The sequence below is a fragment of the Psittacula echo genome (genome assembly GCF_963264785.1).
Source record: "Psittacula echo genome assembly, chromosome: 29".
Classification (NCBI taxonomy): Eukaryota; Metazoa; Chordata; class Aves; order Psittaciformes; family Psittacidae; genus Psittacula; species Psittacula echo.
The window spans coordinates 492,382-509,924 of record NC_137764.1 but is presented as its reverse complement, the minus strand read 5'-3'; the positions used below and the strand labels follow the sequence as shown (position 1 = coordinate 509,924).

The 17,543-nt window shown below is 62.7% G+C and overlaps 1 protein-coding gene across 1 annotated transcript in view; it reads right to left on the bottom strand.

The window, feature by feature from the left end:
* Positions 1–150: 150 nt before the first annotated feature.
* The window catches only part of SPTBN4 (spectrin beta, non-erythrocytic 4), a gene marked incomplete at its 5' end in the record, with an annotated part of 41,416 nt that continues 24,023 nt past the window's right edge, over positions 151–17,543 (bottom strand). Inside the window, 14 exons of the mRNA XM_080636072.1 lie at positions 151–422; positions 4,405–4,447; positions 4,529–4,702; positions 5,487–5,770; positions 6,265–6,334; positions 6,778–7,160; positions 8,145–8,341; positions 8,443–8,527; positions 9,069–9,207; positions 11,044–11,666; positions 13,058–13,262; positions 13,360–13,490; positions 14,813–15,091; positions 16,481–16,570. Coding sequence (XP_080492198.1) covers positions 264–422; positions 4,405–4,447; positions 4,529–4,702; positions 5,487–5,770; positions 6,265–6,334; positions 6,778–7,160; positions 8,145–8,341; positions 8,443–8,527; positions 9,069–9,207; positions 11,044–11,666; positions 13,058–13,262; positions 13,360–13,490; positions 14,813–15,091; positions 16,481–16,570 — 2,862 coding nt within the window. The 3' untranslated portion in view covers positions 151–263. The remainder of the gene's footprint in view (positions 423–4,404; positions 4,448–4,528; positions 4,703–5,486; positions 5,771–6,264; positions 6,335–6,777; positions 7,161–8,144; positions 8,342–8,442; positions 8,528–9,068; positions 9,208–11,043; positions 11,667–13,057; positions 13,263–13,359; positions 13,491–14,812; positions 15,092–16,480; positions 16,571–17,543) is intronic.

The following is a 17,543-nucleotide window of genomic DNA, read 5'->3' as shown; positions in this document are numbered from 1 at the left end:
TACAGGTGATGGGGGGGACCCCCCCAAAGGTGATGGGGGGGACCCCCCGGGCTCTATGGCTTGTGCATGGGAAAAGGGGGGGCCGAGGGAGCGGACCCCAGGGAGAAAGGTTTGGGGGGGGGGGGTGAGGAATTGGGGGGGGGCATCCCCCTTCCCACCCCCCCCATGGGTCACAAAGGGGGGAGATCCCCAAACCCCCCCCCCCAAGACCCTATTGGGCGTCAACATGGGGGGGTCCCCATGGGGGGGTTCCTTTGGGGGGGTCACTTCCGCCGTCCCGAGGCGCTGGGGCGCCGCTCGCCCTCCCGCCGGGGGGCGCCCTCGTCGGTGGAGGAGGTGGTGAGGGCCTGGTGCCAGCGCGCCACCTCCTGGTGCTCCTGCGCGCAGGCGGCGAGGGCGCGGAGCCAGCCCCGCATCTCCTCCTGCGGGGACCGGGCAAAGGGCAGCAGAAATGGGGTCGGGGCAGCAGAAATGGGGTCGGGGCAGCAGCAATGGGGTCGGGGCAGCAGAAATGGGGTCAGGGGCAGCAGAAATGGGGTCGGGGCAGCAGAAATGGGGTCGGGGCAGCAGAAATGGGGTCAGGGGCAGCAGAAATGGGGTCGGGGCAGCAGAAATGGGGTCGGGGGCAGCAGAAATGGGGTCAGGGGCAGCAGAAATGGGGTCGGGGCAGCAGAAATGGGGTCGGGGGCAGCAGAAATGGGGTCGGGGCAGCAGCAATGGGGTCGGGGCAGCAGAAATGGGGTCGGGGCAGCAGAAATGGGGTCGGGGGCAGCAGCAATGGGGTCGGGGCAGCAGAAATGGGGTCGGGGCAGCAGCAATGGGGTCAGGGGCAGCAGCAATGGGGTCGGGGGCAGCAGCAATGGGGTCGGGGGCAGCAGCAATGGGGTCGGGGGCAGCAGAAATGGGGTCAGGGGCAGCAGCAATGGGGTCAGGGGCAGCAGAAATGGGGTCGGGGGCAGCAGAAATGGGGTCGGGGCAGCAGAAATGGGGTCCGGGGCAGCAGAAATGGGGTCGGGGGCAGCAGAAATGGGGTCGGGGCAGCAGAAATGGGGTCGGGGGCAGCAGCAATGGGGTCAGGGGCAGCAGCAATGGGGTCGGGGGCAGCAGCAATGGGGTCGGGGGCAGCAGCAATGAGGTCAGGGGCAGCAGCAATGGGGTCAGGGGCAGCAGAAATGGGGTCGGGGCAGCAGAAATGGGGTCGGGGCAGCAGAAATGGGGTCAGGGGCAGCAGAAATGGGGTCGGGGCAGCAGCAATGGGGTCGGGGCAGCAGCAATGGGGTCGGGGGCAGCAGCAATGGGGTCGGGGCAGCAGAAATGGGGTCGGGGCAGCAGAAATGGGGTCAGGGGCAGCAGAAATGGGGTCAGGGGCAGCAGAAATGGGGTCGGGGGCAGCAGCAATGGGGTCGGGGCAGCAGAAATGGGGTCGGGGGCAGCAGAAATGGGGTCGGGGCAGCAGAAATGGGGTCAGGGGCAGCAGAAATGGGGTCAGGGGCAGCAGAAATGGGGTCGGGGGCAGCAGAAATGGGGTCAGGGGCAGCAGCAATGGGGTCAGGGGCAGCAGCAATGGGGTCGGGGGCAGCAGCAATGGGGTCAGGGGCAGCAGAAATGGGGTCGGGGCAGCAGAAATGGGGTCGGGGGCAGCAGCAATGGGGTCAGGGGCAGCAGAAATGGGGTCAGGGGCAGCAGAAATGGGGTCGGGGCAGCAGAAATGGGGTCGGGGGCAGCAGAAATGGGGTCGGGGCAGCAGCAATGGGGTCGGGGCAGCAGAAATGGGGTCAGGGGCAGCAGAAATGGGGTCGGGGCAGCAGAAATGGGGTCGGGGCAGCAGAAATGGGGTCAGGGGCAGCAGAAATGGGGTCGGGGCAGCAGAAATGGGGTCGGGGGCAGCAGAAATGGGGTCAGGGGCAGCAGAAATGGGGTCGGGGCAGCAGAAATGGGGTCGGGGGCAGCAGAAATGGGGTCGGGGCAGCAGCAATGGGGTCGGGGCAGCAGAAATGGGGTCGGGGCAGCAGAAATGGGGTCGGGGGCAGCAGCAATGGGGTCGGGGCAGCAGAAATGGGGTCGGGGCAGCAGCAATGGGGTCAGGGGCAGCAGCAATGGGGTCGGGGGCAGCAGCAATGGGGTCGGGGGCAGCAGCAATGGGGTCGGGGGCAGCAGAAATGGGGTCAGGGGCAGCAGCAATGGGGTCAGGGGCAGCAGAAATGGGGTCGGGGGCAGCAGAAATGGGGTCGGGGCAGCAGAAATGGGGTCCGGGGCAGCAGAAATGGGGTCGGGGGCAGCAGAAATGGGGTCGGGGCAGCAGAAATGGGGTCGGGGGCAGCAGCAATGGGGTCAGGGGCAGCAGCAATGGGGTCGGGGGCAGCAGCAATGGGGTCGGGGGCAGCAGCAATGAGGTCAGGGGCAGCAGCAATGGGGTCAGGGGCAGCAGAAATGGGGTCGGGGCAGCAGAAATGGGGTCGGGGCAGCAGAAATGGGGTCAGGGGCAGCAGAAATGGGGTCGGGGCAGCAGCAATGGGGTCGGGGCAGCAGCAATGGGGTCGGGGGCAGCAGCAATGGGGTCGGGGCAGCAGAAATGGGGTCGGGGCAGCAGAAATGGGGTCAGGGGCAGCAGAAATGGGGTCAGGGGCAGCAGAAATGGGGTCGGGGGCAGCAGCAATGGGGTCGGGGCAGCAGAAATGGGGTCGGGGGCAGCAGAAATGGGGTCGGGGCAGCAGAAATGGGGTCAGGGGCAGCAGAAATGGGGTCAGGGGCAGCAGAAATGGGGTCGGGGGCAGCAGAAATGGGGTCAGGGGCAGCAGCAATGGGGTCAGGGGCAGCAGCAATGGGGTCGGGGGCAGCAGCAATGGGGTCAGGGGCAGCAGAAATGGGGTCGGGGCAGCAGAAATGGGGTCGGGGGCAGCAGCAATGGGGTCAGGGGCAGCAGAAATGGGGTCAGGGGCAGCAGAAATGGGGTCGGGGCAGCAGAAATGGGGTCGGGGGCAGCAGAAATGGGGTCGGGGCAGCAGAAATGGGGTCGGGGGCAGCAGAAATGGGGTCAGGGGCAGCAGAAATGGGGTCGGGGGCAGCAGAAATGGGGTCGGGGGCAGCAGCAATGGGGTCAGGGGCAGCAGCAATGGGGTCAGGGGCAGCAGAAATGGGGTCGGGGGCAGCAGAAATGGGGTCGGGGGAGCAGAAATGGGGTCGGGGCAGCAGAAATGGGGTCGGGGGCAGCAGAAATGGGGTCGGGGGCAGCAGCAATGGGGTCGGGGGCAGCAGAAATGGGGTCGGGGGCAGCAGCAATGGGGTCGGGGGCAGCAGAAATGGGGTCGGGGGCAGCAGAAATGGGGTCGGGGCAGCAGAAATGGGGTCAGGGGCAGCAGAAATGGGGTCAGGGGCAGCAGAAATGGGGTCGGGGGCAGCAGCAATGGGGTCAGGGGCAGCAGAAATGGGGTCGGGGGCAGCAGAAATGGGGTCGGGGCAGCAGAAATGGGGTCAGGGGCAGCAGAAATGGGGTCAGGGGCAGCAGAAATGGGGTCGGGGGCAGCAGCAATGGGGTCGGGGGCAGCAGCAATGGGGTCGGGGGCAGCAGAAATGGGGTCGGGGCAGCAGAAATGGGGTCAGGGGCAGCAGAAATGGGGTCAGGGGCAGCAGAAATGGGGTCGGGGGCAGCAGCAATGGGGTCGGGGGCAGCAGAAATGGGGTCAGGGGCAGCAGAAATGGTGAAAGAGGCGCAAAAACGGCGAAAGGGGAACGAAAACGGGGAAAGATGGAGAAAAGCGGAGAAAGAGGGAGAAAAACGGTGAAAGAGGCACAAAAATGGTGAAAGAGGCACAAAACCGGGGTCAGAGACACCAAAAATGGTGAAAGAGGCACTAAAATGGTGACAGAGGCACCAGAAATGGGATCAGAGACCTCGAAACAGTGTCAGAGACACCAAAAACGGCATCAAAGACCCCAAAACGCTATCAGAGACACCAAAACCAGCATCAGAGACAGCAAAAAGGGCGTCAGAGACACCAAAATCAGCACCAGAGACTCCAAAACTGGCATCAGAAACACCAAAACCTCCATCAGAGACACCAAAAACGATGTCAGAGACACCAAAACCACCACCAGAGACACCAAAACAGCATTGGGGACACCAAAAATGGTGTCAGAGACACCAGAAAGGGCATCAGAGACACCAAAACCACCACCAGAGACAGCAAAACAGCATTGGGGACACCAAAAACGGTGTCAGAGACACCAGAAAGGGCATCAGAGACACCAAAACCACCATCAGAGACACCAAAACCAGCACCAGAGACACCAAAACAGCATCAGGGACACCAAAAACGGGGTCAGAAACACCAAAACCACCACTGGAGACACCAAAACCGGCGTCAGAGACACCAAAATCCGCCTCAACCCCCCTTAGGCACCCACCTCATCCTTGGCTTGCAGCAGGAACTCGCTCCCATCGCTGGTCCTACAAGACAAGGCCCCGCTCCAGCACCGCCCCGGTGGGGATGGGGACCCCCCCCCGCCCCATAGGAGACCCCCAAGGCACCGGAGCTTGAAGACGTTCTTCTTCTTCTTGTAGTCGCTGGCCACCTCGCTGGTGGCGCGGTGCAGGCTGAGCAGGGGCTCCCCGCCGTGGGTGCTGCCCGAGGCCGGGCCCTTGGCGTCCTTGTAGAAGCCCAGGTCCCCCTTGCTCAGGACGCAGTAAAGGTTCACCCAGGACCTGGGGGGGGGAAAATGGGGGGGGGGGGGGTCAGGGAGGTCGTGGGGAGCCACTTGTGGGGCTCATGGTGAACCTGCTCCATTGATGGGTCCCAACCCTTGTTGAACCCTCTCCATTGATGGGGCTCATGGTGAACCTACTCCATTGATGGGTCCCAACCCTTGTTGAACCCTCTCCATTGATGGGGCTCATGGTGAACCTGCTCCATTGATGGGTCCCAACCCTTGTTGAACCCTCTCCATTGATGGGGCTCATGGTGAACCTGCTCCATTGATGGGTCCCAAGCCTTGTTGAACCCTCTCCATTGATGGGGCTCATGGTGAACCTGCTCCATTGATGGGTCCCAACCCTTGTTGAACCCTCTCCATTGATGGGGCTCATGGTGAACCTGCTCCATTGATGGATCCCAACCCTTGATGAACCCTCTCCACTGATGGATCCCAACCCTTAATGAACCCTCCCCATTGATGGATCTCTTGATGAACCCTCCCCATTGATGGATCTCTTGATGAACCCTCTCCATTGATGGATCTCTTGACGAACCCTCTCCATTGATGGATCTCTTGACGAACCCTCTCCATTGATGGACCTCAACCCCTGGTGACCCCTGTCCATTGATGGATCCCAACCCTTGTTGAACCCTCTCCATTGATGGGTCTCCTGGTGACCCTTCTCCATTGATGGATCCCAACCCTTGATGCCCCCTCTCCATTGATGCCCCATCCCCTGTTGCCCCCCCTCCATGGATGCCCCCATCCCCTGGTACCCATTGGCCACCACCAACCTGTTGGAGGCCTTCTTGGGCCCGTCCTGCTCGTGCTTGCGCAGGAGGAAGCCCTCGTGGCTGACGGTGTGGCCGGGGGGTGGTGGCGGGGCCGGGGCGCTGCTGCCCTGGGCCGGGGCCGAGCGCGAGCGCCGCGGCTCCCCGGGGCCCTGCGCCGGGTCCTTGGGCCGGGGCCGCCGCCGCGGTCGGGGTCGGTCGCGGGCACGGGGCCGGTCCGGACGTGGAGGCCGCTCCGGCAGCGCCTCGGCACCGGGGGGAAGGCGAGGGGGGTCCCGGTCCCGAGGCTGTGGATGGTGAGAATGGGGGAGGAACATCAAGGGGACACCAAAGGGACACCAATGGATGCCAAGGGGATGCCATGGGGACACCAAAGTGATGCCAAAGGGACATCAATGGATCCCAAGGGGGTGCCAAGGGGACATCAATGTGATGCCAAGGGGATACCAAGGGGACATCAATGTGATGCCAAGGGGGATACCAAGGGGACATCAATGTGATGCCAAGGGGATACCAAGGGGACATCAATGTGATGCCAAGGGGATACCAAGGGGACATCAATGTGATGCCAAGGGGATACCAAGGGGACATCAATGTGATGCCAAGGGGGATACCAAGGGGACATCAATGTGATGCCAAGGGGGATACCGAGGGGACATCAATGTGATGCCAAGGGGGTACCAAGGGGACCCCAACGTGATGTCAAGGGGGTGCCATGCAGAAGTGAAGGGGACCCCAGGAGGACCCCAAAGGGGGCACCGAGGGGTCCCTCGCTCCTCACCGAAGCCGGCGCAGGGCCTCCCGCCTCCTTCTCCTGCAGCTGCTCCACGATGTCGGCCAGGGTCGCTTTGCTGCGGGGGAGCTGGGGTGATGCGGGGTGCCCCGGTCCCTCCCCATCCCCATCCCGATCCCTCCCCGGTCCCATCCTGGGTCCCTCCCCGGTCCCATCCCGGGTCCCTCCCCGGTCCCATCCCCGGTCCCTCCCCATCCCCATCCCGGTCCCTCGCCATCCCCATCCCGATCCCTCCCCGGTCCCATCCCGGGTCCCTCCCCGGTCCCATCCCGGGTCCCTCCCTGGTCCCATCCCGGGTCCCTCCCCATCCCCATCCCGGTCCCTCCCCACCGCATCCCCATCCTGGTCCCATCCCGGTCCCTCCCCATTCCGGTGCCTCCTCATCCCCACCCCTTTCCCTCCCCCGTCCCTCCCCATCCCCATCCCGTTCCCTCCTCATCCCGATCCCTCCCCATCTCCATCCCGATACCTCCCTGATCCCATCCCGCTCCCGTCGCTCACCCTTTGCCGTCGGGGCGCTGCTCGGGCTCGCTCGATTCCTGCCGCTCCAAGCGCCGCTCCCTCCGCTCCCGTCTCCGCTCCAGCAGCCCCGGCCGGGGCTCGGCCGCCGCCTCGGGCTCCGGTGCGGGGGGGTCCCCGGCGGGAGGCGGCTCCGCGGCCCCCGGCGGGCCCTGGACGCGGTCGCGCTGCGGCTGCAGCCGCTCGGGGCGCAGCTCCTGGCGCACGAGCCCCACGCGCGGCTCCGGCCCCGCCGGTCCCGGTCCCGATCCCGATCCCGGTCCCGATCCCGGCGCCGTCGGGGCCCCCGGGGGGTCCCCCGGGAACTTGCGGCTCAGGAGAGGGGTCGGGGGCTGCTTGGTCTGCTCAGCACGGAGCTTCTCGAGCTGCGGGGCGGGGGGGGGGGGACGGGTGAGGGAGGGGGGAGAGATGGGATGGGGACGGGGATGGGATGGAGATGGAGATGATGGAGAGAGGGATGGGGATGGGGATGCAGATGATGGTGATGGCATGGAGATGGGGATGGAGATGGGATGGAGATGGAGATGATGGAGATGGGATGGGGACAGGGATGGGATGGAGATGGAGATGATGGTGATGGGATGGAGATGGGGATGGGACAAGGATGGAAATGATGGAGATGGGGATGGGATGGGGATGATGGAGAAGGATATGGGATGAGGATGGAAATGATGGTGATGGGATGGAGATGCGGATGGAGATGAAGATGACGACAGAGATGATGGAGACGGGGATGATGGGGATTGGGATGAAGATGGAGATGGATATGGGATGAGGATGGAAATGATGGTGATGGGATGGAGATGAAGATGGAAATGATGAATATGGGGATGGAGATGACGGAGATGGATATGGGATGGGGATGAGATGGGATGGAGGTGATGGGCATAGGATGGAAATGGGGATGGGGATGAAGATGGTGGAGATGATGGAGATGGGGTTAGGATGGGGTGGGATGGGAATGGATGGGGATGGGATGCGGGTGGGTTGTGGATGGGATGGATGGGGATGGATGGATGGGGATGGATGGATGGATGGGGATGGGATGGATGGGGATGGGATGGATGGGGATGGATGGATGGGGATGGGATGGATGGGGATGGGATGGATGGGGATGGATGGATGGGGATGGATGGATGGGGATGGGATGGATGGGGATGGGATGGATGGGGATGGGATGGATGGGGATGGATGGATGGGGATGGGATGGATGGGGATGGATGGATGGGGATGGATGGATGGATGGATGGGGATGGATGGATGGGGATGGATGGATGGGGATGGGATGGATGGGGATGGATGGGGATGGGGATGGGACACGGCCTGGGGCTGCGCCGTGCTGCCCTCACCGTCGTGAGCCTCCTCAAGGAGCTGAACTTCTCCTCCCAGGCGGCGGCCGCCTTGCGGAAAGCCTCGTGGCGCCGGATGAGCTGCTCCACCTCGTCCACGCTGCTGCCCAGCTCCTGGCTCCGGAGCAGCGGCTCCTGCGCCGTCAACCACGCGTCGGCCACCACGGCCTCCTGGGCGAACTGGTGCACCTCCAGCACTGCGGGTACGGCACGCGGTCACCAGCACTGCCGGCACCGCGGGTACCGCACGCGGTCACCAGCACCGCCGGCACTGGCGCCAGCCCCGTGGGGCACTCACTCTGCTGCAGCCACTCCCAGTGCTTGTCCCATGTCTCCAGCATCTCCTTCTTCTTCGTGAGCAGCTTCTCCACGTGGGCTTTGATCTGCAGGGGTTGGGGCAGCCACAATGGGTTGGGACCTCCCCAGTGGGTTGGGACAACCCTAGTGAGTTGGGACCACCATAATGGGTTGGGATCCCTGCCATGGGTTGGGACCTCCCCAGTAGGTTGGGACACCCCAATGGGTTGGGACCTCCTCAGTGGGTTGGGATCCCCAAAGGGTTGGGAAACCTCCAATGAGTTGGGATCCCCAAAGGGTTGGGGCAACCAAAATGGGTTGGGACCTCCACCAATGGGTTGGAACCCCCCCAGATGGGTTGGGACACCTTCAGTGGGTTGGGAGCTCCCCAGTGCGTTGAAACCTCCTCAATGGGTTGGGACGTCCTCAATGGGTTGGGATCCCCAATGGGTTGGGGCAACCGCAATGGATTGGGACCTCCACCAGTAGGTTAGAACCCTCCCAAATGGGTTGGGACGCCTTCAATGGGTTAGGGGCCCTCCAATGGGTTGGGATCACCCCAATGGGTTGGGATCATCCCAATGGATTGGGAACCCCCAATGGGTTGGGACCCATCAATGGCCGCACCTCCTCAGCCGCTGGGCTCTTGCTGAGGATGAGGCTCTTGCCCAGCTCCACGCAGCTGGAGATGCTCTTGGCTCGGGCTTCGATCTCGTTCTTGAGGCTTTGGTGGTCGCTCATGAGCAGCTCCACCGAGGAGACGTCCCTGCAAGGGGGGGAGGACACCGTGAGGGTCCCCATGTCCTTGGGAAGGGGCAGAATGCGGGGTTTTGGTGCCCTGGATGGGGCAGAACACAGGGCCTTGGGATGAGGTAGGACATGGGTCTGGAGCTTGGGATGAGGTGGGACACAGGTTCTTGGTGCCATGGATGGGACCTTGGCACAGGACAAGGGATGTTAGCACAGGTCATGGGGCCTTGGGGTGGGACATGGGGCCTTGGCACAGGACATGCTCCTTGGGATAGGACATGTTCGTTGGGATAGGACATGGGTCCTTGGAATGGGACATGATCCTTGAGGTGGGACATGGTTCTTGGGATGGGACACGGATCCTTAGGATAGAACATGGGTCGTTGGCACGAGACATGGTCCTTGGGATGGGAAGTGGGTCCTTGGGATGGGACATGGGTTCTTGGGATGGGAAGTGGGTCCTTGGCACAGGACATGGTCCTTGGGATGGGATGCGGGTCCTTGGCACAGGACATGGTCCTTGGGATGGGATGCGGGTCCTTGGCACAGGACATGGTCCTTGGGATGGGATGCGGGTCCTTGGCACAGGACATGGTCCTTGGGATGGGAAGTGGGTCCTTGGCACAGGACATTGTCCTTGGGATGGGAAGTGGGTCCTTGGCACAGGACACGGTCCTTGGGATGGGAAGTGGGTCCTTGGCACAGGACATGGTCCTTGGGATGGGAAGTGGGTCCTTGGCACAGGACATGGTCCTTGGGATGGGAAGTGGGTCCTTGGCACAGGACATGGTCCTTGGGATGGGAAGTGGGTCCTTGGCACAGGACATGGTCCTTGGGATGGGAAGTGGGTCCTTGGCACAGGACATGGTCCTTGGGATGGGATGCGGGTCCTTGGCACAAGACATGGTCCTTGGGATGGGAAGTGGGTCCTTGACACAGGACATGGTCCTTGGAATGGGAAGTGGGTCCTTGGCACAGGACATGGTCCTTGGGATGGGAAGTGGGTCCTTGGCACAGGACATGGTCCTTGGGATGGGATGCGTGTCCTTGGCACAGGACATGGTCCTTGGGATGGGAAGCGGGTCCTTGGCACAGGACATGGTCCTTGGGATGGGAAGTGGGTCCTTGGCACAGGACATGGTCCTTGGGATGGGAAGTGGGTCCTTGGCACAGGACATGGTCCTTGGGATGGGAAGTGGGTCCTTGGCACAGGACATGGTCCTTGGGATGGGATGCGGGTCCTTGGCACAGGACATGGTCCTTGGGATGGGAAGTGGGTCCTTGACACAGGACATGGTCCTTGGGATGGGAAGTGGGTCCTTGGCACAGGACATGGTCCTTGGGATGGGAAGTGGGTCCTTGGCACAGGACATGGTCCTTGGGATGGGAAGTGGGTCCTTGGCACAGGACATGGTCCTTGGGATGGGAAGTGGGTCCTTGGCACAGGACATGGTCCTTGGGATGGGATGCGTGTCCTTGGCACAGGACATGGTCCTTGGGATGGGAAGTGGGTCCTTGGCACAGGACATGGTCCTTGGGATGGGAAGTGGGTCCTTGGCACAGGACATGGTCCTTGGGATGGGAAGTGGGTCCGTGGCACAGGACATGGTCCTTGGGATGGGAAGTGGGTCCTTGGCACAGGACATGGTCCTTGGGATGGGATGCGGGTCCTTGGCACAGGACATGGTCCTTGGGATGGGAAGTGGGTCCTTGGCACAGGACATGGTCCTTGGGATGGGAAGTGGGTCCTTGGCACAGGACATGGTCCTTGGGATGGGATGCGGGTCCTTGGCCCCACATCCGGCTCAGGCCCCACTCCTCTCCCCCCTCTCCCGCCATCTCCCCCCCCCACCTGGGCTTCTCCCCGGCTCCCATCTGCTGCAGGGCCCCGTCCATCCACGCCAGCAGGTCCCTGGCGGCGCCCACGAAGCGGATGCGCTCGGCGACGCCGGCCACGTGGAGCCGGCACCGCTCGCAGGCCGCCAGCAGCTCCTTCCATGCCCGCAGCACCTCCTGCTCCCGCGCCGCGATGGCCTCGGCGTTGTCGCCGGCGTAGAGGGTGCGGAGCTGCGCCGCCGCCTCCTGCAGCCGCCGCACCTGGCTCACCAGCACCTCCACGTCGTGCTCGAAGGCGCCCAGCGCCCGCTGCAAGGCGCCGGCCGAGCCCCGGCCCTCGCGCGCCGCCAGCTCCGGCAGCCGCTGCCGCCGCTCCTCGATCTGCGCCAGGAGCTCCTTGCAGTCGTTGAAGAACTTGTGGAGCTCGTGCGAGGCCGCCAGCATCTGCGCCCGCGTCTCCATGAGCTCCAGCAGCTCGGCCCAGGCCTCGTTGACGCCGTCCTTCCACTCGGCGATGGTGGCGGCGTCGGCGTGGCCGTAGTCGATGAGCTCGTCCACCATCTGGTTGAGCGCGGCGATGCGCTCCTGCCCCACGCTGCCCGTCTCGCTGGCGAACTCCAGGAACTTCTCCTGCAGCAGCTGCGGGCGCGGGGCGGGAAAGGGGGTGAGGGAGGGAGGAGGGATGGGGATGGAGCTGGGAAACCCCAGCATGGAGCAGGGATGGTGCCCAGCATGGAGCATTGATGGTACCCAGGATGGGGCATTGATGGTACCCAGCATGGAGCATTGATGGTACCCAGGATGGGGCATTGATGGTACCCAGCATGGAGCAGGGATGACGCCCGGGATGGAGCAGGGATGGTGCCCAGGATGGAGCATTGATGGTGCCCAGGATGGAGCATTGATGGTACCCAGCATGGAGCAGGGATGATGCCCACGATGGAGCAGGGATGGTGCCCAGGATGGAGCATTGATGGTACCCAGCATGGAGCATTGATGGTACCCAGCATGGAGCATTGATGGTACCCAGCATGGAGCAGGGATGATGCCCACGATGGAGCAGGGATGGTGCCCAGGATGGAGCATTGATGGTACCCAGCATGGAGCATTGATGGTACCCAGCATGGAGCAGGGATAATGCCCAGGATGGAGCATTGATGGTACCCAGCATGGAGCAGGGATGACGCCCGGGATGGAGCATTGGTGGTACCCAGCATGGAGCAGGGATGGTGCACAGCTTGGAGCAGGGATGGTGCCCGGGATGGAGCAGGGATGGTGCCCAGGATGGAGCAGGGATGATGCCCAGGATGGAGCATTGATGGTGCCCAGCATGGAGCATTGATGGTACCCAGCATGGAGCAGGGATGATGCCCAGGATGGAGCATTGATGGTGCCCAGCATGGAGCATTGATGGTACCCAGCATGGAGCAGGGATGATGCCCAGGATGGAGCACTGATGGTGCCCAGCATGGAGCATTGATGGTACCCAGCATGGAGCAGGGATGATGCCCAGGATGGAGCAGGGATGGTGCCCAGGATGGAGCAGGGATGGTGCCCAGGATGGAGCATTGATGGTACCCAGCATGGAGCATTGATGATGCCCAGGATGGAGCATTGATGGTGCCCAGCATGGAGCATTGATGGCACCCAGCATGGAGCAGGGATGATGCCCAGGATGGAGCAGGGATGGTGCCCAGGATGGAGCAGGGATGGTACCCAGCATGGGGCAGGGATGGTGCCCAGGATGGAGCATTGATGGTGCCCAGCATGGAGCATTGATGGTACCCAGCATGGAGCATTGATGGTACCCAGGATGGAGCATTGATGGTACCCAGCATGGAGCAGGGATGATGCCCGGGATGACGCCCAGGACGATGCATTGCTGGTGCCAGCACCAGGATGCAGCCCTGACGCCTCCATCCACCCCAGGACCCCGCTCTGGAGCCGCGGCCGCACCGAGACCCCGCTATGGTCCAGCGCCATCACCGGGGCCCCCCCCCCCCCCCCCGCCCTCCAAGACCCCATCTCACGGTGACGTGCTCGAAGTCCTGCCCCAGCTCCGGCGACCCGGCCACCACCTCCTTCTCGGCGATCCAGTGCTCGAGCTCGTCCACCTCGCGGTTGAGCTGGTAGAGCCAGTACTGCTGCTCCAGCTTGGCCTTGCGCTCCTCCACCAGCTCCTTCAGAGACACGTACAGCCGGTCAACCTGCGACTGCCGCCTGCTGACCTGTTCGCTGGGCAAGGGACACAGCGCCCGGTGAGCACCCAGGGCTGCCCCCCACCCTCGCCCTCGGGTATGGGGGGGGGGGGGGGGGTTGTCTCGGGGCCCACCTTTGGGGGTGGCCGAGCTCCAGCAGCGCCCGGCACTGGCGCGAGAGCTGGGCGATGGTCTCCTCGTAGTTGTCGACCGCCTGCTCGGTGAGGAGGTGCTTCTTGAGGAGCTGCAGGGTGCTCTGCTCGTCCTGCGGGGGAACGCGGGCGGATGGGGCCAAACGGAGGGGCTCCTATGGGCCAGGGGAGTCGGAGGGGGGTGCGGCGGGGTGGGAGCCGTGGAGTGGGATGGGAGCCGTGGAGTGGGATGGGAGCTGTAGGGTGGGATGGGAGCCGTAGGGTGGGATGTGAGCCGTAGGGTGGGATGGGAGCCGTGGAGTGGGATGGGAGCCGTGGAGTGGGATGGGAGCTGTAGGGTGGGATGGGAGCCGTAGGGTGGGATGGGAGCCGTGGAGTGGGATGGGAGCCGTGGAGTGGGATGGGAGCCGTAGGGTGGGATGGGAGCTGTAGGGTGGGATGGGAGCCGTAGGGTGGGATGGGAGCCGTGGAGTGGGATGGGAGCCGTGGAGTGGGATGGGAGCCGTAGGGTGGGATGGGAGCTGTAGGGTGGGATGGGAGCCGTAGGGTGGAATGGGAGTCGTGGAGTGGGACGGGAGTCGTGGAGTGGGATGGGAGTCATGGAGTGGGATGGGAGTCATGGAGTGGGATGGCAGTCATAGAGCCATGGGGTGGGATGGGAGTCATGGAGTGGGATGGGAGTCATGGAGTGCATCAACCCACCCCATCCATCCTCCTGAGCCCTCCCTGTGGTCCACCCACATCCCTCATCCCATCCATCCCCCTGAGCTCTCCGTGTGGTCCATGCACATCCCTCATCCCATCCATCCTCCTGAGCTCTCCATGTGGTCCATGCACATCCCTCATCCCATCCATCCCCCTGAGCTCTCCGTGTGGTCCATGCACATCCCTCATCCCATCCATCCCCCTGAGCTCTCCATGTGGTCCATGCACATCCCTCATCCCATCCATCCCCCTGAGCTCTCAATGTGGTCCACGCACATCCCTCATCCCATCCATCCCCCTGAGCTCTCCGTGTGGTCCATGCACATCCCTCATCCCATCCATACCCCTGAGCTCTCCGTGTGGTCCATGCACATCCCTCATCCCATCCATCCCCCTGAGCTCTCCGTGTGGTCCATGCACATCCCTCATCCCATCCATCCCCCTGAGCTCTCAATGTGGTCCACGCACATCCCTCATCCCATCCATCCCCCTGAGCTCTCCGTGTGGTCCATGCACATCCCTCATCCCATCCATACCCCTGAGCTCTCCGTGTGGTCCATGCACATCCCTCATCCCATCCATCCCCCTGAGCTCTCCGTGTGGTCCATGCACATCCCTCATCCCATCCATCCCCCTGAGCTCTCCCTGTGGTCCACGCGCATCCCTCATCCCCCCCATCCTCCCGAGCCCCCCATCCCGCATCCCCGCGCCGCGGGCTCCCCGCCGGCACCTTGCCCTTGTCGTCGCTCATGAGCAGCAGCTCCTGCTCCCCCAGCCAGGCCTCCACCTCGGCCACGTCGCAGTTGTACTGCTCCAGCTGGAAGGTGGCGTCCAGCGCCTGCTGCCGCCGCTCCGCCTGCTCCTGCAGCTCCCCCCACAGCGAGCCCAGGCGCTCCAGGAGCCGCCGCACGCCCTCGGCCTCGGGGCTGCGGATGGAGGCCACGGCCCCGGCGCGCTCCAGGACCTCGTCCATGCGCGGGCGATGGACCTGGATCTCCCGGCGCAGGGTCTGGGGGGGGGTGTATGGGGGTCAATGGGGGTAACAATGGGGGGTCAATGTGGGGAACAATGGGGGGTCAATGGAGGGAACAATGGGGGGTCAATGGGGGGAACAATGGGGGTAACAATGGGGGAAACAATGGTGGGTCAATGGGGGAACAATGGGGGGTCAATGGGGGCAACAATGGGGGGTCAATGGGGGGAACAGTGGGGGTAACAATGGGGGTAACAATGGGGGAAACAATGGTGGGTCAATGGGGGAACAATGGGGGGTCAATGGGGGCAACAATGGGGGGTCAATGGGGGGAACAATGGGGGAACAATGGGGGTAACAATGGGGGTAACAATGGGGGTCAATGGGGGTCACAATGGGGGTAACAATGGTGGGTCAATGGGGGTAACAATGGGGGTAACAAAGGGGGGTCAACGGGGGTAACAAAGGGGGGTCAATGGGGGTAACAATGGGGGGTCAATGGGGGAACAGTGGGGGTAACAATGGAGGGTCAAAGGGGGTAACAATGGGGGTAACAATGGGGGTGTCAATGGGGGTAACAAAGGGGGGTCAATGGGGGCGTCTATCGGGGATCAATGGGGGTAACAATGGGGGGGTCAATGGGGGGTCAATAGCGGTGTCAATGGGGGGGTCAATGAGGGGGTCAATGAGGGGGTCAATGAGGGCGTCAATGAGGGGGTCAATGGGGGGTCAATGAGGGTGTCAATGAGGGGGTCAATGGGGGGTCAATGAGGGCGTCAATGAGGGTGTCAATGAGGGTGTCAATGAGGGGGGTCAATGAGGGGGTCAATGGGGGTGTCAATGAGGGTGTCAATGAGGGTGTCAATGAGGGTGTCAGTGGGGGGGTCAATGGGGGGTCAATGAGGGCGTCAATGAGGGTGTCAATGGGGGGTCAATGAGGGGGTCAATGGGGGTGTCATTGGGGGGTCAATGGGGGTGTCAATGAGGGTGTCAATGGGGGTGTCATTGGGGGGTCAATGGGGGTGTCAATGAGGGGGTCAATGAGGGTGTCAGTGGGGGGGTCAATGGGGGGTCAATGGGGGTGTCAATGGGGGGTCAATGGGGGTGTCAATGAGGGTGTCAATGAGGGTGTCAGTGGGGGGGGTCAATGGGGGGTCAATGGGGATGTCATTGGGGGGTCAATGAGGGTGTCAGTGGGGAGGTCAATGAGGGTGTCAATGGGGGGGTCAATGGGGGTGTCATTGGGGGGTCAATGGGGGTGTCAATGAGGGGGTCAATGAGGGTGTCAGTGGGGGGGTCAATGGGGGGTCAATGGGGGTGTCAATGAGGGGGTCAATGAGGGTGTCAATGGGGGGGTCAATGGGGGTGTCATTGGGGGGTCAATGGAGGGTTCAGTGGGGGGGGTCAATGGGCGCCGGCACTGACCTGGTTCTTCTTGATGAACTGCTGCACCGTCTGCAGGTTGGTGCCGTGCTCCTTCAGTGTGGCCAGGGGCAGGCGGTCCTGCACCCACAGCTGCAGGGGGGCAATGGTGTCACCCTGGTCCCATCCCCATCCAATCCCCATCTTCATCCTCATTTTCATCCCATCCCCATCCCATCTGCATCCGCATCCTCATTCCATCCCCATCTCCATCCTTATCCCATCCCCATCCTTGTCTTCATCCTCATCCTCACTCCATCCCCATGCTCATCTTCATCCCCATCTTCATCCTCATTCCATTATCATCTTCATCCTAATCCTCGTCCCATCCCCATCTTTATCCCCATCTGCATCCTCATCTTCATCTCCATCCTCATCTTCATCCCCATTCCCATCCTCATCCTCACTCCATCCCCATGCTCATCTTCATACCCATCTTCATGCCCATCTTCATCCTAATCCTCATCCCATCTCCATCTTTATCCCCATCTGCATCCTCATCTTCATCCTCAACTGCATCCTCATCTTCATCCCCATCCCCATCCCATCCCCATCCTAATCCCCATCCTCATCCCATCCCCATCCTCATCCCATCCCCATCCTCATCCCATCCCATTCCCATCCCCATCCTCATCCCATCCCATCCCCATCCCCATCCTCATCCCATCCCCATCCTCATCCCATCCCATTCCCATCCCCATCCTCATCCCATCCCATCCCCATCCCCATCCTCATCCCATCCCCATCCTCATCCCATCCTCATCCCATCCCCATCCCCATCCCCATCCCCATCCCCATCCTCATCCCATCCCCATCCCATCCCATCCCCATCCCATCCTCATCCCCATCCCCATCCCATCCCCATCCCATCCCCATCCCCATCCCATCCCCATCCCCATCCTCATCCCATCCCATCCCCATCCCCATCCTCATCCCATCCCATCCCCATCCCCATCCTCATCCCATCCCATCCTCATCCCCATCCCCATCCCATCCCCATCCCATCCTCATCCCCATCCCCATCCTCATCCCCATCCCATCCCCATCCCCATCCTCATCCCATCCC